Source organism: Centroberyx affinis, unplaced genomic scaffold (assembly GCF_046629955.1).
Source record: "Centroberyx affinis isolate AG114_WGS23_722 - 3 ecotype Tasmania unplaced genomic scaffold, CSIRO-AGI_Caff_v1 ptg000002l_1, whole genome shotgun sequence".
NCBI lineage: Eukaryota > Metazoa > Chordata > Actinopteri > Beryciformes > Berycidae > Centroberyx > Centroberyx affinis.
Window position 1 is genome coordinate 1 of NW_027278718.1, and position 24,190 is coordinate 24,190.

Sequence of the window (24,190 nt, forward strand, 5' to 3'; positions counted from 1 at the left end):
TTGACTTCTTGACTCTTACCTCTGAATGAATGTTCACGCTTTTGAATAACATGACAATGCAGTGAGTGACTGGGGTATGAACCCAGCTCTCCTCAGTGGCAAGGAGAGCTAAGAGATTTGCTATGGCTGTAGTTTGGATAATGGTCATGATTATTTCAAATGCTTTAACTGCTTTGTGTGTATGCTTTGCTAAACCTGTCCTGAAATATTAGTAGAAAACCCCTGTGAATAGAAAACCCCTTAGACTCTTCAGACTCTACACAAAGTGCATTTACTGCACAAGTTCAAGTTTGTTTATTTATATAGCCCTTTATCACAAGCATGTCTCAAAGGACTATACAGAGAATGAGCATAACTAGATCTAACTGATCAACAATCAACCATAGAACAGAATGATGTAGGACAAACATCAGGAAGAGCAAGACACAAAAAAACAGATTATATCAATGTGTATGTTGTATTTTTTTCCCCTCTGTCTGTATCTATCACAGAATGAGTAGCAATAGTGTTGATGTATGATTAACTAACAAGCAATGTTTACTTGATAATGTTTGCAGCTAGTTATTTATGTCAGGTGCACTGCCTCAGGCTGTCCCCCATAGTCGAGTTCTGGGTGTGTTTTTCCCCACCGACACTAGATGCATGAATGATCATGTCGGTGGTTTTGGTTGGCTCTCCTGCCTGTGTCTTTGATTAAGTTCAGACACCACACCCGCAACACGAAGAAAACAACAAACTCTCAGGCGATCAATATGGGCAAATTAGCAATGCTGTAAGCTGAATGAATCGATCCGGGACAAGAGATGGAGAAGGAGAGGGGAGGGACTGAGCTGTGGGCTGAATGCGTTAGCAGAGTCGAGAACAAATGGGCATCAGGGATACTGGTCAAGCACAGCTAATGGTCTCTTTATTGGATTTGACTTGGCTTCAGTGCAGGGGCTACAGACACATATACAGTCATATACACTCACACACATAGTGCACACATCATTTATTGCCTTAAATGCTTTGGTCTCATGTTTCTGTGTGGCTAGCAGCTGTCTCTGGTGTTGCCTGCTAATGACTGGATGTATGGCTTATGGGAAGTGAAAGCTGCTGCCTTCCCTGCAGCCCGGCTCTGGGGCTCTGCTTCTTCCAGCCATGCTTCCTGGACTTGGTTGCAAGTGGTTTCTGAATAGAAGATCGTGATGTACAGTTTTTGTTTAGAGTGTGCTGGAAATGTCCTGTAGTTTTGTGGTGTTTCACAATTATCCTGTATGTATCCATTTATCCTTGTCTGTGAGCTGTGACTTGCGATTAGCGTTCCTCTTTGCTGATGCAGTCAGTCTGTGTTCAGCGTATATTATGATTTTTGACTGTTCCCTTTGCCTCATGAATTAATTTAGCAGTTTTTGTGACCGATCCACCTGCAATTCAGGCACCAACTATTTAGCCTTTTTGGAGCTCTTAAGGAAAAGTGCCCAGTTTCCCAAAAGAACATCTTACCCTGCTGACTTAGAATAGCTTAAGTCGATCTTACTGATGAGATGCTTTTGAGAAACTGGGCCTTCTTCCCCCACAGCAGTAGCTAGCCTTTTTAGTTTTTGCTGTTTTGTTTTTTTTGTTTTTTTTTGGTTGCCTCTTTGTGTTTCTGACATTAAAAAGACACTAGTAATGTTAGTAGTATTTAATTACTTATTGACACCACCAATTTTACATCTTTCCTCCAAATAGGTTTTTGAACTACTTTCCCTGTACACGCAGCGCAATATGTATCTTTTTTTTTTTTTATTTCAGTGAAACTGACACTGCAGAGACTTGGCTCGTACATCTGTCCATTTTCTATGCAAGAGTAACTTGCTGTATCTGTCATTGTTAGTTTATGCTTCAGTGACTTTCTTTGAGTGTGGAAGTACATGAGTAGTGTTCTCTGTGACTTGTGGAGCAGCGACCCATGGCCCCCTGCTGCGGCCGAGCTGTCCCTCTCCCCTGGAGCCGCGTTCAGCACCACCTGGTCACTCTTTTGCTGCTCTGTGTGTGAGCGGATGTGTGTGTGTATGTGTGCTCATGTGTGTGTTTAACCTGCAAGAGTACCTGGCTGAACGGTTCAACTGTCCGATCCTGCTATTCACACCTTATCCCACAGGAGCAAGCATGTTTTGTTTTTTTGGTTGAGAATGTACGTATATTACTTCCATTCGATTTTTTACCCACTGCTTTGTTGTTGCTGTTGTTGCCAATTGTTAAGAATACAAATATAATTCAGTGTGTATGCATTTTTCTTTGGTTTTTTGGGTAGTATGATATTCCAATGCTCTTTGTTTTTTGTTCTGCTTTCCCAGGAAGCTCCGGGGGAATCTGTGAGAAGAGTAAGCTGTACTCTGATGGGAAGAGGAAGTCTCTGAACACAGGCATCATCACTGTGCAGAACTACGCCTCCCATGTCCCTCCCAAGGTCTCACACATCACCTTCGCTCATGAAGTTGGCCACAACTTTGGCTCTCCTGTAAGTACTATGATCTGAACCTGGCCTTTACCAGTAGGCTTCTCTCTCTTGTGTGTAAAGTGTTTTTCTTACCAAGCCGTGCAACATATTATATCTAGCTCTCTTTCATGTCTCTCAACCCTCTCTTTTCCTTTATTTTTTGACCTTATTCACCTGCTTTTTTACAGCACGACTCTGGGATAGAATGCACCCCAGGAGAGTCTAAGATGCAGGACAGGAAGGAGCAGGGCAACTACATCATGTACGCCAGAGCCACATCAGGGGACAAGCTCAATAATAACAAGTTCTCTATCTGCAGTATCCGCAATATCAGCCAGGTGCTGGAGAAGAAGAGGGCAAGCTGTTTTGTCGGTAAATGCTCTCTTATGATCAAACTATTCTGTGTGTGTGTGTGTGTGTGTGTGTGTGTGTGTGTGTGTGTGTGTGTGAGAGAGAGAGAGAGAGAGAGAGCGAGAGATACTGTCCTCACTGAATCGTGTCTGTCTGCAGAGTCTGGTCAGCCTATCTGTGGTAATGGGCTAGTGGAGACAGGGGAACAGTGTGACTGCGGCTACAGCGATCAGTGTAAAGACCCGTGCTGCTTTAACGCCAACGAGGCTGACGGCAAGAAGTGCAAACTCAAGCCTGGAAAAATCTGCAGGTCAGACGTCATTAGCATGTAGCGAGACAGTTAATCAGCACACATATTTTGTAGCATTTATTCAAAGTAAAAAAGTATTTTTTGTATAACATTTGGTTGACTGATTGCATATTTGTGAATCGTTCTTCACAGTCCCAGTCAAGGCCCGTGTTGCACACCAGAGTGCAGCTATAAGGGCACCAATGAGAAATGTAGGCTGGAGTCAGAGTGTGCCCATGAAGGCATGTGCAATGGAGCCACTCCCCTCTGTCCCACCTCAGAACCAAAGGCCAACTTCACCGCCTGCCATGGAGAGACACAAGTCTGCCTCAATGGGGTAAGTTGGAATCAGTTGCATTCTTGATTGAGCGTGCGCTTGTTTGTGTTTAAAATAAAAGGATTTGTAGAGCTGTAGATGTCTTGGCATGACTCATGACTTGACATATCTGATTTTGCCTGACCCGTCTGTTTTGCCCAGGGCTGCTCTGGTTCTATCTGTGAGAAATACGGTCTGGAGGTTTGCACCTGTGCCATCCAGGAGGGCAAGGACGAGGCAGCTGAGCTGTGCCATGTCTGCTGCATGGAGAAAAGTGAGTGGCAGCCTACAATGCTATCGCTGAATCAAAACACACAAACGCATTTTATTCATCCCAGAAGGCAGTTCAGCAGCAACAACACACACTGGAAACATAATAAACATCAGAACAAAATGCTATAATAAAGCTAAAACAATGCTTTATTTGTCCCGCCATACAATCACCTGACCTACTGACATATCAAAATATGACACAGTACTCTGAGTAATTACTTGATATTGTGCAGGACTTAATTGATGAGGTTGGTTCTCGATGTGTTCACATTCTTGACTGTCATATTTTTCAGATATATTTGCTGTGCTCTAACCTGTCAAACTTCTTCAAGTGTTTACAGATCAGTATTTTATTGCGCTGATTTTTTTATTACTGATTTTTGAGCGCAAAGCTCCAGTCTGACAGACTTAGTTATCATCAAAATCAAAGAGATCACTCACTCTCCCTCTGCCTACAGTGAAACCCAACACCTGCAGCAGCACAGGCTCAGAGAAATGGGCCAGTTTTTTCAACAAGAAGATCACTACACTGCAGCCCGGTTCACCCTGCAATGACTTTAAGGGCTACTGTGATGTGTTCATGAAGTGTCGTCTGGTGGATGCCGACGGGCCCCTGGCCAGGCTAAAGAAGGCCATCTTCAATGCAGAACTCTACGAGAACATTGCGGAGTGGATAGTGGTGAGTGCCGCAGTACAAGAATTGCACTTGCAATTCTGTCCAGTGGAGCTAAAGATTGGTCAACACAATGACACACATATATCCTGTACAGTCCTGTGCATTTCTGTAAGAAGTGTTTTTGAAATGGTTACAGGACCTTTATTTAGATGCCCTCTAATACACTTGTGTGTGTTTTACAGGCTCACTGGTGGGCAGTGCTGTTGATGGGTATTGCTCTCATCATGCTAATGGCTGGCTTCATCAAGATCTGCAGCGTCCACACCCCTAGCAGCAACCCCAAGCTGCCCCCACCAAAGCCACTGCCAGGTACATCTTCATATATGTGTGTGTGTCTCTCTGTGAAGATCAGCAAACCTCTCCCCAAGTTAGAAACAACAGAGGCACGACACGATTCACAGAGTCCTGCACAGACTAAAGTTGGAGCTGCTCCACTGATAGTGAAGTGGGCGACCAGCTGTGTGGGCGCAGTCACCTGACTCTGCAAACTCAGGCTCCAATTCATCGTTAATGTTGCTGCCCTGGTTTTCTGGTTTGTTGCTTTAGGAGAGAGTTGCTCCATGTTCACTGACAGTGATTGCAGGAAGATCCTCGGATTAACATGAATTCTGTTTAAGTATGGTTTGCTTTTGAGAAAATAAAGTAAAAAAGAAAAGTTTGCCACATAATCCATTTGCAAAGCTAACCAAAACTATTTGTAAAGTTGTGAGGCAGCTTTTCAATGCTACACACAGAGAACTCCCACTCTAAGTAAACTGTGATCCTTTGTGTTGGAGCTCTTGAAATCTGTGATCACAAGGCTTTCTCTGACTATTGTCAGCAATCCTAGCTCATCAGGATTATTGGCTATCCAGCCCACTTTTGTTGGTTTTTGATTTTCTTGAGAATTGAGTTGTGTGTGTTATAAGGCTGTGTTGGTGATCCTCATGGCATGAGGAACATTTTGTATGTGATCCCTGTCTTTGTCTCATCATCTGCTGTGTGCACCTTGCTGATGGTGTAACAAGAATGTGTGACGAGAAAAATCATTGTGGAGTAACATTCGCTTTCACAGTTGTTGGACTGTTGGAAGCCGAATCACAATCAGAGTACAATGTAAAAGGAATTTCTCTTGGCACATGTGTCAACATACAATCTAATAAGAAAAATGTAAAAATATATATACAATACAAATAAAAGATGTGCAGTTAGTTATGTACAGATATCTGCAATGAGTATAAGTACAGGTACATTATATGATCAGTGATATGTACAGTTAAAGTGCAGGTAATAATAGTAAAAGTAATAGTGTGTGTCCAGCCTTACTGAGATGTCTGTGTCCTTCAGGTACATTGAAAAGGAGAAGAGCCCAGAACGCAAATCCACAGTCCCAGGCACAGCGCCACCACCGCCAGCCCAGAGAGAACTATCAGATGGGTCAGATGAGACGCTGAGACACTGGTCTTCTCTTTGCCTTGGTTCTTCCTAGTGCCTATAATGGGAGCACTTCACTCCAAAGAGTTACCTTTACCACCACCTATTGCAACATTCTGAAAACTGGCAACTGAACTGATTTCACTGGACAAAGCCCAAAGTTTCCTGGGCCTAACAAACTCACCCAGCACCTCTGCTCTGAGAGCCAGATTAGCAGAGGTTCACACAGCTTTTACAGGAAATAAATAAGATAACTTTTTCAAGGAGGGACAGGAGGAGAAAATCACTGATTTCTGTTATGTGGTCTTTATCTTTTCCATTTGAATGCTTTTTTTTTACCGGAATGGAGGAGAGAGAGGAGGAGCCTTGTGGTAGAATCCTCTTCTTCTCTCCTCCATTCACGCTATCCTTTCTCCTGTTTTTCCTCTCTGAGGTGCTGCCATCATCAGCACGATAACAAGACTGCAAGTCCCATGAGTTTTTTGCTGCCAATCAAAACCAGGAATGAGATGTTGTATTGGAAGAAAACTCTTTTTTGCCAATGTAATTAGATTGTTTTAAATCAAAACACAATGGAAAACTGAAGCTTTTATTTCTAAAGCATACATGTTCTTTCTGTGTGCAATTGTACAGACGTTGCAGTATAGTTTTTTTTTTCTGTGTTTCATATGAATTTGATTTTCTGTCTGATGATTATTTACTGTTTTAATTCACTTTCTCAGGATTAATAAAACAACAGCAAACAAGTGTATGGGGTGGAGCTGGAAAGATGGCTGCCTGTGTATTCCAGGGAGAAAGTCCCTCCTGGCCACTCCCTGTGGTTCACAGTCGCTGCCATGGGATGTAGATGGTGTCTGAGCAGCCTGGTAGAATGTAGCAACAAGCTGAATAAGATTATAGAGTCATCTGATAAATGATTGAGGGTTGTGGAGGTGATGGATGTATATTTTCTGGTGTGGTATGGTTTTGCAGGTGGAAGATGTTATGTGGCTACGTTTACATAAAGGTGCAGGCTGAAATGAATGGTAAGAGAATAGCTTTTTTTTTTTTTTTCAACTTTGATTGTATCACACCTTTATTGTATCACCGCTGTTTCCCCCTGACTCATTGCTTTGGCACTGATTTGTGACACATTTGTAAAACAACCACTTTATACTACAGATGTGCTCGTCTGTTCATTTCAACTGAATGATTGATGAGAATAGGGAGACAAAATGGGGGAATCTATTCTATTGCTTTAGTGCAGAAGGCTGTTGGCAGACTAGGCTGTTGGCCAAGATGTTGATAGATGTTCTCCTTCAAGGCAAAGGCTGTTGGCTGAAGTCTGGGGACACAGGTAGGCCATATGTAGGGAGTAATTGTAGGATAGAAAGCCACAATGTCCCAGTCTGATTGTCCTGGCTGTATTCTCACTTGTTCTGTTGTCCCCCTCTGAATTACAGATTCTTGGGGCTGTTCTTAAAAAAAAAAAAGAAAGTTGTTTTAAAAACCACTCCAAGCCAGTTAGTAGAGTCTCCTGGGCTTCGGCCATGCATTACAAATGTAATGATAAATGGTTTGCCAGATGAAGAACCAGGCTGGTTTTAATGTGATTGTGGATTTTGCTTTTAGTGATTTTACTTGCAGTTCAGATTATTTGTATATGTGGAAGAACTGAATCGATTGATGAAAACTAGAAATTCTAATTTTATTGTGGCTTAATTGCTGTGAGTGTCCAGCTGAGTTCAGCTGGTGTTAACTGAAAATTTACTAGGGCAAACAATCAACTATCTCTGTGTGTCAGTCACCCACCGCTGTCCTGTCCTCTCTCTTCCTGATCCTGACCTTCATGATCAGGATTTACTCAAGGGATTTTCTTACCCACTAGAGACCTTTGTTTTCCCCCCATGGTCTGTGTAATGACATTAAAAAACGTGCCTACTCAGAGCAGAGTGTGATTGAAGTCAGTGTTTCATTGCCACTGATCTTTACCAAGGCAGAACCTGTAGTGAGGTGGCAGTTCATCCAAAGACTCTCCTCAGTCTGGACTGCTGAAATCTAAAGAGGGTTGAGGAAGCGGATTGGAAACAAAGTGATTCGACATAGGGCTGGGAGATATGGACAAAATGAATATAAGAAATTATTTAAATATTGATATATAAAAATTTCTGCCAATTTATGCAAAATCAAATGTCGCATTAAACTCTTTCAAATAATAATCCCTAAGTTTTTTTCAGATTTCATTTTGTGAGACATTTTAATTTGTACTTGCTTTTTATCATTAATTAGACAACAGAATTGTGTATCATGATAACTTTATTATTACTTCATCACAATATGATTCTATTGAAAGACATTAAACAATAATATTGAGTTATTGCCCAGCCCTAATTTTGCTTGACTTGAGTTTCCAGCGACCTCTGACCGGTCAAATCCATAGGTCACCTTCACTGACAGTCGGGTGCGAATGCAGGATACTCTCCTGAGTTGTGTTACTGGCAAAATATAGAAATATATGTATAGTTTCTTAAAATTAATTTGGGAGAGAACAAAACTTCTGGAGTGAAGACAGACTGAATATTTTTTTTCTAATCCTTGGAAAGAGTTGTATCCAGTATAGCTGCCGTTGTATTTCATAGCAAGGTGTGAGGATAATGTCTCATTATCCGTCAGATAGATTCTATGCAGTGTATCACAGAGCTCAACAGAGACATACCGGTAAGTAAGCCTCCTCACAGAGAAATGCCTTCATTGTTTTCTCCCAAATGGGTACATGGGAAATTCTATTCTGTTTTCACAACAAAATAGTTCTCCATATCCATGTGCAACAACAAAGCTTCTGAAAAGAGAAAAATGTAATTAGTCTATTTGGTGCTAATGGTAACACTTTTTCCTGGGTGGGAATATAAAGAATGTTTGTCATTTTCTTTTGCAAATTGTAAAGCTTATTTTAGTGTGAAATGCTTTGCTAAATCATCCTTCTGTCATTCTTATCTTTTTTCTGTTGGTATGGTCTGATCTGGGCAATAGATGGGCGTTTAGGGTTAATCCTCTGGGATATGAAATTTTTTTCTTTTGCATTTCCTGCTATACGATGTTGATAAAATCTGCACTGAAGTGTAAGTGATGTAAACAGAGAGAATCCAAAATGGTATAAGTCCAATACTACTGTCTGATTTTAATGTCTTCTGTGTTTTATACTGTGTCTTCAATGGTCTTTTGTTTTTATTGACTTTTTTTTTCTGTTGGTTCTATTTTCCCATTATGCTCACTTTGAAAATTTTACTAAAATTGCAAAAGTATTGTGCAAAGATGTAATTTCTTTTGAAGTACTTGAAATGCATTAATAAAAATAGACTTGATCAAAATGTCTGTTGCCCTTGTTTGTACATAATGGCAAAAGGCAGACTGACTGATCTCCTAGCTGATCTACTGACAGTTTCTCATGTCAATGAATGCATCTTCAGGCTAATTTGTAAGTTTGTTTACATCTGAATTGTTTTTCAGTGTAGCATAAATCAGTGATGGGTCAGATTATGGTGCTGACTTGCCTGGTTCAGCAGGATAGGGTTCAACTCTCATCAGGTCTGACTTTCCAACTTTTCTGAGCTGACTGCTTACCTTTCCAGCTTTCTCACCGCTCTCTGCAGTTACAGCCTGCTTACTTGTCTCTGACTCCACAGCCTGCTGCCTGAGCTTGGTGCTTTCTGCACTCGCCACTTGTCAGCTGCTCTGAACTGCCTTGTGTTTGTTGTTACTGTCTGCTTTCTGAACTTTCTGTTTTGCCTTTTGAGCTTACTGCTTGCTCTCCTGCTGTCTGAGCTCTTGAGCCTTGGAGCGGCTTTCTTATTCAGACACTTTTATTTTTGTTGCACATTTAGAACACTGTTTCCAAGCCAAGTCGCCAGTGTCGGTCCTTTCTTATCATCTTGGACTTTTTGGTGTCAATCTAGACATAATCTACAGATACTGCACACAACCAACTGTACATGCATTGGGAAAAATCAGACCATAAAAAATGATAGAAAAGAAGAGAGTGCATCTTTATTGCTCTGGTTTGATAAACGGAGGTGTATTTGTCTTTTTATTGGTAAGACTAATTTAAGGTTTTAGTGCCAGTGGTGTCCAGAGGCATGCTCATTCAATTGTGTTTATTCAAAAACAGCATTTAGATACTTTTTTAAAAGGATGATATGGATAATGTTTTTTTTATGAGGACACATTGGATCTTACAGAGGGGACTTGCTCCGTTACATTCCAGTTTGTGGAAAGCCACTGCATCTTCTGTTTCCATGACATGCATTAAATTAAAATGCGTCTTAGCTTCACACATCCTGTGGAATTAAAGTCATCAAAAACTCATTGAACTTCCCACTTGAAATTGTCTGGTTACATGATATAAACTAACTTTCAAAACATAGTGCCCATGTGCATAAAATTAAACCTCTGACTACATGTTCACTCTCTATGGTCAATATTTGAACTGGCAAACCTTCTGAAGTATTTAGAGCCCTAAAAGGCTTAAATCTGTAGTATCCAGAACACTGCTTCTGAAACAGCTATAATTTGTCAGGCCTTTGGAATTTGGCAGTAAAATTTTTTCCATGTGCCGCCTATAGTTTGGCCATTATTATGTTTATTCCATAATAATAAACTAGACAGAAATCTAAAAATAGGGTGGTTCTTAAAGCTGCACTGTGTAGTTCCAGTGAGAAGTGAAATTACTGGTCCTAAAATCACAAATAAATGCTTCAAGCGTATTTCAGATCTCATCACATAACCAAATAATAAAACTTTTAAGCAAAGTGATCCAACAGTAAACCTAAAGGAGACTTCTGTGTGTTGTAAATGTGGTGGGAGTGTGGAACGCCACAGCCACACAGTTGGTTTCCAGCTTCAAACAGTGTTCCAGGGATCCAATTTTCCTATTAAACTTTCACACTTTATTTATTCAGTACTAAAACTATACCATTAACTTGTTTGACAATTCATAGGTTCAAATTTCCTTCCTAAAACTGCACAGACTCGCATTGAGGAGTTCATAGAATTTCATCCGGATGTGAACTTCACAAGTGTGAGGTAAAATTTAATTGCCCTGCCATCAGAGATCTTCGATCTGTTGAACAGATACACAGCTGATATTGTAGCCTGTCTCCTGCAGCTGCTGATGCACAGACACAAAGGCTATCACAGTCCATTAGCTGTGCTTTCTCCGGCGCTGTTTCGGGCTGTCTTCTTTGCAGCGCACAAATACTTTATCTTCAGACACCTCAACATGCTGTCCGTCGTTTGTCATGGCACAGAAGGTTGTCCTAAAAAACAGAAACCCTGTGCGTTATTGATATGGCTTGGTTACTCTTTATTGGAACAGTGCTAAAATTGGATGTGATTTGAATGGAGAAGTGTAGCAGAGAGCAGTCAGTCTGTGATGATAAATGTTTCAAATGATGTGTGTTGGGGAAATAATCCACTAGGTGGCATTAAAAGTCTACTATCCTGTAGAGGGATTCTACTGGATGCTGTGAACAGGCGGTTGCTGCTTTAAGTTGTTATTGGAAAACAGAGGCAATCCGGTGGTTTGTTTGAATTGTTGTGTATATGGGCATTTGAAATCATTAGTCATGATTTATGCCAGTAAATGTTAAAAAAGGTGAGTGTACTTCAACTAGTTTCCAATCCTTTGTAGATCATTTGCAGGCCTTAATCCTTTGATGATATTTGGCTGCATAGCACAGTTTACTGTACAATATAGCACGATATGTGACAGCTGCTTTAGATAAAGCATTTCATGTTATGCATCTCCCTCTTGTGTTGCCTGCTGTCTCTAATTTTCCAGGTGGGTGGGCCGTTTAGGTATAATGAGAGGACCAGAGCCAAAAAGACATGTTAACAGAAATGGAGCTTCCTCTGTCTGGCTGCTGCCATTTCACACTCTGAACTCTAACGCCCCTCATTTGACTCTATCCATCTGCCTGAACAGCATTCAGCCTCACACCCTCATCATGAAGCAACGTACCTCTCTTGTGTCTCGCCTGCTTTGACGCTGATCTTGCCCACAGTGAGCAGTGGTTTGCTGCCCGAGCCACCCCAGGGAATCATGGTCTGCATCCGGTTCCACATGCTCTTCCACAGAGCGAGTCCCTCCCAGTGGAATTTGAGCAACATCAGATCCCCGATGTCTCTGTCCAGGGTGATCAGGAAGGTGTAGGTCTTGTTGCCCGAAATCTCCTCAATGCTGGTGGTGGAGAGTTTAAAATGACAGAAAGCAAGAAGTAGACAGAGAAGGTTATATTATTAGAGTGGGGGATTTCCACCAACAGGCCATCACAGCTTTTTGTTTCAAAGCAAAGACCCTCGCTTGTGATATACTGAACTAAAGTAGGACGACACATGAGACTCTCTGCCTGTAATGTTCAGGCTGAGGCTCTTTGATATACAGAACATGAAGGATAACGCAGTTGTCAGGGGACAGTTTCCCTTTATAATACGCACACAAGTGAATTATTTATTCCACCATCCCCATTTATAGTTCTTTCATGCAGCGGCACGAGCTGTTGCCATGTGTGTCAGCTGCTATCCTTGACTTGCTCTCATTCTTATAGAGTTCGGAGCGCAGCTGCATATTGCATGTATCAAGGACTGAGTATATACCGAGTGGAGAATCATCAAGGGACAAACGACTCGGCACAAGGCAACATAACACATGTAATGCAAGACCGATGGGAAGTGGCACTCACAAGGTGATGGGGAGATCCCCGCTTTCCTCCTTTGTTCCGGTGAGAGAGATGGTAAGATACGGTTCAATCCCCTCGATCTGGTTGACAAACTGTATCCTGAACTGGTAATGGTAGACTGCAGAGAGGGAGGCAGAAGTCAACTGATGAAACCATGACAGGCTGCCAATAGGACATGACTTTTTGTCTGATTGAACCTGGTTGGGCAATAATCCCCTATTCTATTCTATATTTAAAATCAAAGCACCTTTACTTAACTATTTTACAACAATCAAGCCTCTTGAATCAGTGTTATCCCAGTCAATATTAATGGCTTCCAGTACTGAGGGCCAGACAGTCAGCATGGTGTTACTATCAGCTAGCACAACTCTTACTTGGCTAATTGGTTTCAAAGGAAGAGAAGCTATAAAGTGGTTTTTGTTGGCTGTGCTCCACAGAGGAAAGATTAAGTCTGTTTCAGTGAAGCCACAATATCATATTTCTAAGCCCACACTGCAAAACTATCCAACAGACCACCATGTCACATCTTACCTCATTACAGCACAAGAAAAGAGTCTACTTTAACTTCAAAAACCTATCCAACACTGGTATTTTCTAATGTACATTTAATTCTCTAAAATTTGCCTTAATTATTTGTCTCTCCATCATTATCTCCAACATGTATCTCCAAAATCATACTAGGGTACATTTCCCTGTAACATTTAAATAATTTCCAAGGAAATTATGCAATACTGTAGGACTTTTTGTTTTGGGGCACACAGTGACATAAGCCGAGCACAAAGTATATTTGTTTAGACCAGAGATACATACACCACCAGTCAAATGTTTGGACACACACATTTTTCTTCATTTTTTACTATTTTTCACATTTTAGAATAGTAGTAAAGACATCAAAACTATGAAATAACACAAATGGAATTATGCAGTGACCAAAAAAGTGTTAAACAAATCCAAACTATCTTATATTTTAGATTCTTTAAAGTAGCCGCCCTTTGCCTTGATGGAAAGGCAAAAAGGCTTTGGAAAGAAATTCATACATAGGCATCAACTTCACTATTTATATTTGCCTAAAAAAACAAGTAGTATTGAAGTATTTAAGCATAAGCCTTTAGATCAAATGGCTTTAAGATAATGAAAAACATAGTACATTCAATCAGGTGTGTCCAAACTTTTGACTGGTAGTGTATGTGGCTGTTGTTTTGGTTGAAATGTGAGGTAAAACCACATACGTTTGAAGGGCATGCGAGAGCGGGTTTTGAGGTACAGCCTCTTGCTGGTGCCAGTGCGGACCTTCTTGATGTCGTAGCCCAGTGTGTTGCAGCGGTTCTTTCGACAGTCCAGGCAGACGCCTTTGTCAAAGGCGCTGTTGTCGCTGCACCTGTAGGCCATGCTCTGCTTGTCTTTGTTCAGGAGGGAGTCGATGAAAAGGTGAACCGAGCGCTCATGAGCACATTTCACTGTCTGCTCAAAACCTAAGAGCAAACAGAAATGTGGTGGAAATTTAGAAAAAGTCTTACATATTGACTGACATATTGATCTTTTCAGTTATCTGAAACACCCTTGATGTCAGTTTCAACAGATCATTTCCATATGCTGGGTAAGACTTATCACAGATGTATGTGCCAGTTGGTTATTACAAAACTCTCCTGAGAATTCAAGGCTGTCATAATCTCTATTTGGCCATTATCTGTGGATTAGGTTCATTATCCCCAAAGCCAGACCTCTGTCAGAGTGTCCTCCTGTCACATCCCCTGAAAGCATCTCATTATGTCTGATACTGGTCTGGTCTAAAGCCTTTTTCTCAGCAGGAACACATCTCAAGTTCCTGAGGAGATTCCTGTAGCCTGGAGGCAGAGCCTCTGAAGGATGGTAGGAGCAGAGGAAGGCGCATGTTACTAATTAACTCATGAGGATGACAGATGCTTTAATGTGGTTCTCACTTTTATATTCTGCGGACATGTTTTTGATTGAGAAGCACCATAAATCCCAGGGCCACTTATGTTAGATTTAGGGGAATTAAATTCATATGGCTGAACACCGGAGGAGAAGCTGTCAGACAGCAAAAGATGAATTGTTTCCCTAGATACCCAAATATTTTTTTAAAATGTATTTCATTGTGAAAACTCCAGCAAATCTGAAGAAACTGAGCTCGCTTCTCATATGTTCTCTGTTTGTGTTTTGAGGTGGCAAGTCTGATTAACAAAACCAGTGTTACCATAGAGCAAATGAACAAGCCGTGTTTAATGAGCAGAACACTCCCCTGATTTGATTTATGCATTTGCTCTTCAGATACAGGCTTCCTCAGTAATTAATTACACTTGTAAAAAGCACCCAGCCGTCTGAGAGGCATGTCTGTGCTCAGGCAGGAGGAAAGCCTTCTCTTACCTCTGCCTTTCTTCTGTTATACTCCACCTGACAGGGAGTCTGTGTCTCTGCATCACTACTGTTGGACAGCAACTACCAGCCTCTTAAACACAACTACTCACATCTACTACCGCTATCTCACTTAGGAGCGTCCGTATAGGCCTTTAAAACACAATATCAACTCTGCCTCCCTTCCACTGAAGGTGATGAAGAATAAATGTGATGCTCTACTGCCTGGATTATTTTTACATAGGACACCAAAAGCCTATGAATTTTAACAAATCCACAAAATTGGGAAGATTTTTGTTCCCCTGGTTCCGCATTTGGGAAAATGTTATAATTTTTAGATTTGATTTAGCACAGCTTACCACAATGGTTTTATTGTTCTATGGTCTAAATACCTTAAATATCTATCTCTCTCTCTCTCTCTCTCTCTCTCTCTCTCTCTCTCTCTCTCTCTCTCTCTCTCTCTATACAACACCTTATAGTTTTAGTTTTAGTTTTAGTTAACAATGTTAATGTTTGGGGATCAAACCAAAACCAGAATTGACACAGTCTTTGATTCAGTTAACATTAAAATTACCAGAAGTATGCGAACAGTGACGCTGAATTTTGGTTGATTTTCCCTTTGTTTGAAGACAACCCACAATATGGTGATTTTAAATCTATTTTTTTCTAATTCTTATTCTTAGGTGTTCTGACCCGTGTGGGTTACCTTACCAAGGAGCCCATACTCGGATATGTGTTCATAAAGGTTGTGCAGGTCACATCCTGGCTGGAAAGCTCCACCATTGGGGTAAAAGTCATAGTGTGCCACAGCCTGCTTGATGCCCACACTCAGGCCCATGCGTTCCTGGGTGAAAGTATGGATGGCATCCACAAAATCAGCATCATCGGGAGACAGTCTGTCTGTGGGAGACATGCCCTCAAACAGCGGCCCCGCTGGATCCAGACCTGGACACACACCGTTTGAAATGAAGAAGTGGCTTGTTACAGGACCACCAGATAAACTGATGGATTATCTGAAATGTCCTATGGAAATTAACATTCATTTTGACCAACTGCCATCAACATTTCTCTCACTGACAAAACCTCACCAGTAATTCTTCCAATCCTCTGTGAACCTTCCAGATAGCTTCCAGCAAATCCAGAGATGTGAGCGCCGAGGCTATAGCCAATCAGATGAACCTTTTTGGCTGGAAACTGGTAGTACTCCTGTTGGTGATTTATGACACATTAAGACACGTGTTTTATACTGCTTCTTCTGAAAGTTTGAAATTTACCAAATGAACACATTTTATTTCAGCACATACATGGCGATTATGCTGAAAATAAAGTGTCATTCAGCATATTATCTGCTGACCTGAAGCGACTGCAGCAGGTAGGCTATGTCCTGTCCCACGGCGCGGGTGTTCTGTGCTGCGGTGGGATAGTGTTGGTGGGCCAGGGAGAGCCAGTCGGTGATCACAACGTTGACGTCTCCTAGTTTCGTCTTCAGGGCCGTGGCGAGCCTGAGCACCCAGCTCTCCATCATGCCATCCACCTTAGGAAACAAAACACTGATTTTCTGTCTCTCATCTAGAGAAAGTACACTGGTACGCTCTATGCCCCAGGTACTCAATTCTGGTCCCTGAATATCTAGGGACCTCAGTTCCAGTTCTTGAGGTCCGGTGCCCTGCGGGTTTTATCTACCTGACCCCAGGGGTGGCTCATCAGCTTTTTGTTTCTAAATAAGCTCGCTAGCTAACTAACTTCCTAAATCCAACCATCAATAAATAACCGTTGTTCCCAGGGTTAATAATTTGCTAGCTAATTTGATTTGATTTTAACTGTTTTATCTATCTGACGTCCTCACTTACTATATGTTGAAGTAACACTAGTTTTATATGCCAGTCTTCCAGGTAGAGTTTCCCACCCTGACTGTTCAAAATGGCCGCCATGTGAATAAGATCAATACCAGCGGTTCTCAATCCTGGTCCTCAGGAGCCAGAATCCTACTGGTTTTCTACTCTACCTGGTAGTTAGTTACATTCACCTGGTGTAATCAGGTGCTGAATGAGACCTGGGAGACCAGGTGAATGTAATCAACTACCAGGTAAAACAGAAAACCAGCAGGACTCTGGTTCCTGAGGACCATGAACAACACTATACCTTTAAGTCACAATGAAATAAAAAATTACTTTTTGGACTTTTAGCTCATTCTAACTATCATACCATACACATATCTGACAATTCATGACAATTCATATTTTGGTATTTCAGTAAATTTCAGGATTCATTTCCTCTTCTCCTATGCAACTTCTATGACTGAAAAATTAGGTTCAACTATGCGATCTTCCATGTTTTATTTCTGTCATCGTCTGCTCATCCATATGCAAATGTCCTGTATCCAGTGGTTTCCAAGTCACTGAAGTAAGCGGAAAGTGGGAGTTGTCCTTACCGACCATCCGTGAGTGATGATGATGAGGGGATGACTGCTGTTGAAGCCACAGAGGGGCAGAGTGTGAGGCTGCAGAGGGTCCAGTGTGCAGCTGTCCTCCATAGACTCTCCCTCTGAAAACAGCCTGAAGACTGAATTACCGACGTATGGCACTTTCATCCTCAGCACCCCCCTCTGCTCTGTGTCGTCTACACATGGGAATACATACAGAGAGGACAGAGAGACAGAAAGGAGAGAGTTTTCTGTTTGCTCTGGATGATTAGCTGCACATATCAGACATGCTGGGGGACTGGATATATTTACTTTGAGGTGAATTATTACAAACGTATGGACTAAGATTAACTTTATTTGTCCATGGCAGAGTGATGTAAATGTATTAATTCACGTGCCTCCCAGAAAAAGCACATGCACTGTACTCAGCCCAGGCAAGAACGAGGGATTATCTCTCTCTGTGCATTGATTTTCTTTGTTACTAAGCGCTGATTTATTCTAATCCTTTTCTCATTTTGGATGAGCAAATAGTAAATCTCCTCAAAACAACATTAATACATTTTAGTGAACTGATAATGCTGTGAATCCCTCTGTTTATACTATTTATCTGAGAGCAAACGGTGAAAATGCCAAGTATATCATCCCTTCCTTTGTGACTCATTTGGACTGTAGCCTGCCGATGGCCTTTCAGAGACATCTTGCCAGGTCATGTGAACCTCTTTGGCAGAGAGAGAAAAACCCTTTCAAGTGAAACTCTGCCATTCTCTTGTCATAAGTTGTTACATAACAGCTCCCTCCCTTAACAGAGTTGGAGCCTCAGTTTAAAACCTCACTCACTCACAAAATTACACATCTTTGACCAAAGACATTTTTAATTACCATTCCTTATGAGTATAGTTTGCATAAATATAATTTGTCATTCATTATTTTCAGGCAGATTTAGAAATCCAGCCAGGTAGCGAACATTCGTTGATGGTTACTGACCATCCGCTCAGCATTGGCTGCTGGTGTGTGAAGTCCATGCTGCTAAAATATCCACAATGAAAGGAATCCCTCAGTTCATTAAATCCCACTCTTCACCTTGTCTCTTGACTGTTATAACTATGTTGCTATATGAACATGGGGTGGGAATCTGTCTGAGAGCAAATAAAAACAGGCTCTGGCTCATTAGTAACAGAACCCAAACACTCTATATTCAATGGTTTCTAAGTGGACTTAGTACATTGTAATCAATGCTATCCAGCTTTGCCAATAATGTTGATTAAATGGTTAAAAAATGCTCCAGCAGTGCCTGCCTGTGGTGTGGTGTGATTAAAGAGGCTCTGCATATTCAGAGTGGGCTTTTAAGCTACATGGGGCTCAAAGATTGATATTGCTCTCTACTATTTTATCTTTATTTTTTAGATTGAACATTTTTTCACTGTCAGATTAACTCAACATTAAGACACTGACTATATGTGATGTGGAAATATGATTGAGAAAAAATATATATATTGTTTGTAAACTTTGAAGCCAAATGTGTTTGTGTTCCCAGTTTTGGTGGGATATGAAACTTGTAAAGAGATCAATTTAAAAAACTGTGATTAAAGTGGAAAAAATAGCATGGGTCAATTAGCTGTTTATCAATATGTTCCTCTCAGCACAAAGCTCTGTCAACTACCGTTCTCTAATTCAGTCTTCTACATTTTCCACAACATGCTCTGCAGTCTCCAGCTGGGCAGTTTGTGATTGCAGCATGGTGCCCCCTGTTGGAAAATTGCCATCAGGAGCTTCACTTTAATTACATCTTGATTTAATGGATTAAAGGCATTTTTTTTTTTTTTTTTACCTTGAAATGTATTGTTTGAGCTTTTTATGAGGACTGACAGTATGTGATGGCTAAATATAAGTTATACATTTTACATTTATATTGAGGCCGGAAAAGTTTTTTGGGTAAACACTGGGTAAAATCAGACCTGTATTTTGTCATGATGAGATAGGTCCAAATGGTTTATTTCAATCTACCAGCCAAACTCTTCAAGAACGTTGTGTCTTTGACATTCAAATGTAGTTTTTTCATGTGAATAGAAAGGCAGTCAAACTGAAAAAAACATTTGTGAACATGTTGCATCTTTCCTGTGATCGTTTAAATGTGACAATTCACTCACCTGTTCGATTTCCCTTGATTTTCTTCCCCTCACTCAGGTGATATGTGAGCAGCAAACAACACAGGATTCTGAGCACAGCCATGGTGTCACTATCAACACAAGCACTTAGCTAATCCCTTCGACCCAACACCTCTCCAGTGTGGAGGAGAGAAGGTAAATATATCTAGTGAAGGTAGAGCCTGTAGATGAGACTCTTTGTCTATGGGTGTAGGATTTAAGGAGAGGTCTTTCAAGGAAGTCTTATGAGGCTTCAAAGCAGAGACGAGTACACATTGTACCGGACTGAGAGGCAGGGGAGGCACAGGAGTAACAGTTTATGGATAAAGGGGGACTTGGTCTTGTCCTGATTGGCTGTGGGCCCAGCTGCATAGCTCCAGCAGATTGTGAAAGACCAGAGGTGTGTGTGTGTGTGGGGGGGGTCTGGTACAATGTGCTGATAGTGAGAGGTTTCAGTGAGAGGTAGGATACTAAATGACCCCAGATCCTCCCTTTAGACTCCTATCTAGTGTTACTGACATGTTGAAATGTTCTTGTGTGCTTGTTGCTTTATACAGTAGGACTACCGGTTTCCAGTCAAAAAAGAGGCTACACAACCAAAATTTCTATACTATACTGTACTATAGCCTTGGCGTAATTAGATCTGGGATTTCCCAGCATTGGTTCAATATGTCTTTGAACTTATCTAAACTGTTGAAAAGTGGCACTTTGTTACAGTATAATAACTGTAAGAAATGTAACTCATTTTGAGATATTAACAAAGAGATGCATATTTAAAAACGTCAAATTATACAAAGATTATTCAGAATTCAGAGATTTCAACCAAACATTTGAGGAGCTTATTGATCAATGTATGTTCAGTATCTTTAATCAAGGAGATTTTACTTTATAGGTGACATCTACTGCCTACATTTCACAAGATTGTCTCAAGAACCCTTGTGTATGTTGTCATGTCTTATTTCTAAAATAAGCAACTGGCAAAAAAACCCAAACTCAACCTTGCTATTAATCCCATTCTACAAACATTTGTTGGAACAGAGTGGCACAGCTTCTCCTGGCTGGCAGCCATTATCTGAACACCAGTCATCTTGTACTCAATCATGTACTTTTACACCGGGACACAATAACCAATCACAGGCATGGAAACGACTGACTTATAAATCAATGGTCAAGTACAGTGTCACTTAACCTCGGCAACCGATACACTTACAAATAACTTTATACATGTGCATTATACATGGTCTATACACTACATGTGAGGTAAATGATGTGTGTAAACACAGTACACACATAGTCTCATAGAGATCCTTAGCAGTTTCTTTTGTAATGATACAACACCTATACAGTCAGTTACACTACAGGCTTTTATAAGAGGTTCAGCCTATATTAACTTTTAAAAATCTTTACAATTTTGTCTTTCCCACTAATAAAACTGATACCAGCCCAACTTTATGCAGCTATCAAAGGGTTTAAATTTTAGCTGCTGAAAGGTTTTTCCAAGTTAATTTCCCTATTGAGCTCTACATAATAACATTAACCAGAAGTTTAAGTCTTAGTGCTAAACAAATGTCTCCTAAACAGTCTCATACTATTAGATTCATAATGTATTGCAGTATATGTTGTTATGCCCCAATGGATAATGTTGCACCATTTAAAGCCAATGGGAAGTCACTTTGCAATCTCTGGTTTTCAGCTGCACCCCAAATTCATTGAATACTTAAATACCATCGTGTGATTCATGTTGTTTTAGTGGCAATCAATAAGTTGTGAGGTCGTTCTAAAATTCAAACACAGACTCTGACTGGATGTGATGACATCGGACACTGATTGGCAGAGAGCACCAACCTTGCCATTAAAATGTCATGACACTGAATTTGAGTGGGTGGAAATCAAGTTGATGGCAAAAAAAACAAAAAACAGACAAACCTCACACTATTCTGTTTGATTGGATGCCAAGATGTCTTTACAGCACATCAATGCATTATATTTTGAATAATCTTTGGTCTCTCTATATAAACTCTAACTTAGTTTAGTAACTTAATTTCCTTATAGCATAGCACACACACACACAGACAGTCACACACACACCTACACACACACATACCTACACACACACACACACACACACACACACACACACAGACAGTGTTTGGAAAAGCAAAGGTTCGTGATGTTTGCTCTTCCAAACTGCTCACCTGCAGATTTCACATTAAACAAACTGTGACTTTAACTCTTTTGCTGCTGGACTGAAACAGCAGCTAGAAGCTGTAAAGAAAATGTCTTACAGGAACTGCTATTCTGTCCATGCTTAGTTTAGTAAACAGGAGGATAGACCTCATGGGCACACACCTGAAGCCCGAACTACAGCAACATTTGTGTGTGTGTGTGTGTGTGTGTGCGTGCATGTGTGTGCGTGTGCACGTGTGTGTGTGTGTGTGTGTGTGTGTGTGTGTACGTGTGTGTGTGTGTGTCTTCTCTGGCTTCTATGTGGGAAAGGGAATGACCAAACATGCAACATGCAGATACATCAGTGTTTCCCATTCAGATAATTGGAAAATATATCCAGTTCTGTGAGAATGCATTCAGGTTGAATTAAGGTGAAAAATGCATGTAAATCAGCTGAATCAGCTGCAGTTAATTCTTATTCTATGTGTTTCGGTCTCATATAGCTGGTGTGACCCATTAATGTGATGGCAGGTTATTATTCATGTCAAAGACAGGATGCATTCTGGGGAAGCGCCTCGCCTTGAAACCACTGAGCCTGAAATACCACACCTCATCTATTCTCCATGATCTTACATAAGCTTTTCCAATTGTCTTCCTTCAAAATTTTATGCATTCCTGTTGCAGTTGGTGCTCATATTGATGATCACAATTTTACACACATTTATTTGTCGGATTGCATATGGATGATTGAGGCACTCTGGCTTAGAGTAACAACCCATGCATTTATTTGTTGTAATAATGGGATGCTTCATTTTGCCTGTAGTAGCCTCAATGTGTGTGTGTGTGTGTGTGTGTGTGTGTGTGTGTGTGTGTGTGTGTGTGTGTGTGTGTGTGTGAAATATAGTCAAGTGATGAAAAGTATACATTAGAAAATGTGTACGTCAATGAAAATACATAAAATAATTGAACATCAATTAACAATAAACATCATTTATTGTTTTTGGAAATGTGTGAACAAACACGACAAGTCACAACACACTTATTACTTTTACAAACTTTATTCCATCGTAAGTAAGAGAATTGGTGTAAGAATAGATTTTGAGGAAAGACGGCTGCTAGAAGGTTAGCATTCAAGAAAAAATATTTTTGGAAAACTGCCTTATAAAAAGCAACATAAAACAGGCAACAAAAACAACAGCAAAAAACAATAAAAATATAAAAGTTAGTCCTGACAGGTTGCAACTCAGGACAGTCATACCAACATCACTGTATAGGACGGGGAAAGGACCGGAAGGGTGAAAGCACTGGATGAGTAGCAAAATACAAACCACTTCACTGACTAGGAAGTGAAGGGATTTATGGAAACAAACACGTTCAACAGCTTTTTTAACATACACATTAAATCTAGTTCAAAAGTAGGCCACATACAGGGTTTGGAATGCAACGAGTGTGCCATGCGTCAAAATGGTTTTGGGGGAAGCAGTTCTGGGAACAAAGGATACTCTACATATACTCCATATATACTGCATGTTCAACCCAGAATAAACAGCACAATCTCTGTTGGATGGAAAGTACATGGTGGCACTGGCTTTATTCCCCAGAATGGCATGATTGTTTTTCTGTTTAACACAAGGTCACAAAGCAAAACTCTTTGATTTGGGTGATTCACACATTGATAAACGAGTGTCCTATAAATTGCCCCACCTTCCTGGTGTTCAGTATAATCTCACAGTTTCTGTATTTCAAAGTGGCGGTTCAACTGACAACAATAAGACGTGATTCATCAGCATAAGCCAATGCGCAATGGGGTGAAATGCTGCATCTCACAGTGATACCTACAGAATATTATCCATTTTTCCATGCTGGGCCACATGTTACAAGCCATACTATTCTAAAAATACATCTTGTTGACATTGTATTGTGTTTCTCGTGACAAATTCACAGCTGTATACACAGGAGTTTGAAACTCAAACCACATTTATTAAAGGAAAATGCCAGTGTTTTCCACCTATTGGATTTTTTCCCTTCATCACACCTCTATTTTACATTTGTCAATTTCCCTTTGAATAGCTTTGTTGTTAGCATTTGGGCAGCGTACCTAGTAGGTCACGTAGTGGTGATGTCATTTACCGATGCTGGCATAAGTCAGCACCAACTACAGACTTGGAGCCATGCCTAAACCAAGCCAAATATATTCTTATTATACCTTTTTTTTCCTAATCCCTGGACAGGCTTGGAAGAGTTTCTTATGTAAACAATTATTGCCAGAGGTTGCATATTGGTCCTCATACCTGCATCGATTCAAACACCACTTATCCAGGAATTCACTGGCATTTACAGAAGTTAAGTGTCTGCAGGATGCGGACACTTACATTTTTCATGTTGAATTATGGCTTTTCAAAAACAAGGATGTTTTTAACCAGTAATGCAATTACGTTATCCAACAGAGTAATGCAACTTTGGGTGTTAAAATGCCACGTATGCACTGGCCAACTGGGGGATTTGAAACAGCAGAGAAATAATGGAGATGAGTGCAAAACTCAACAACTATATTCCAGTATAATACTTTAAGGCTGAATTTTCTGCATAA

The 24,190-nt window shown here is 40.7% G+C and overlaps 2 protein-coding genes across 2 annotated transcripts; one reads left to right on the top strand and one right to left on the bottom strand.

Moving 5' to 3' along the window:
- Window positions 1-2,321: 2,321 nt before the first annotated feature.
- On the top strand, window positions 2,322-7,274 carry LOC139647982 (disintegrin and metalloproteinase domain-containing protein 10-like; the record flags this gene model as incomplete). The annotated part of the gene is made up of 8 exons (XM_071524355.1): window positions 2,322-2,485; window positions 2,653-2,836; window positions 2,975-3,143; window positions 3,258-3,441; window positions 3,583-3,694; window positions 4,152-4,372; window positions 4,552-4,678; window positions 5,696-7,274. Coding segments are annotated over 8 exons (1,268 nt in total), but the record flags the coding sequence as incomplete, so codon positions are not given.
- Window positions 7,275-10,958: 3,684 nt separating this feature from the next.
- lipca (lipase, hepatic a) lies at window positions 10,959-19,519 on the bottom strand. The gene is made up of 9 exons (XM_071530486.1): window positions 19,438-19,519; window positions 17,300-17,487; window positions 16,223-16,402; window positions 15,957-16,074; window positions 15,580-15,813; window positions 13,725-13,967; window positions 12,499-12,613; window positions 11,778-11,996; window positions 10,959-11,073 (listed from the first exon to the last, which is right to left on the bottom strand). Exons 1-9 carry the CDS (start codon window positions 19,517-19,519, stop codon window positions 10,959-10,961), a joined length of 1,494 nt encoding a protein of 497 aa, XP_071386587.1.
- Window positions 19,520-24,190: the final 4,671 nt, after the last annotated feature.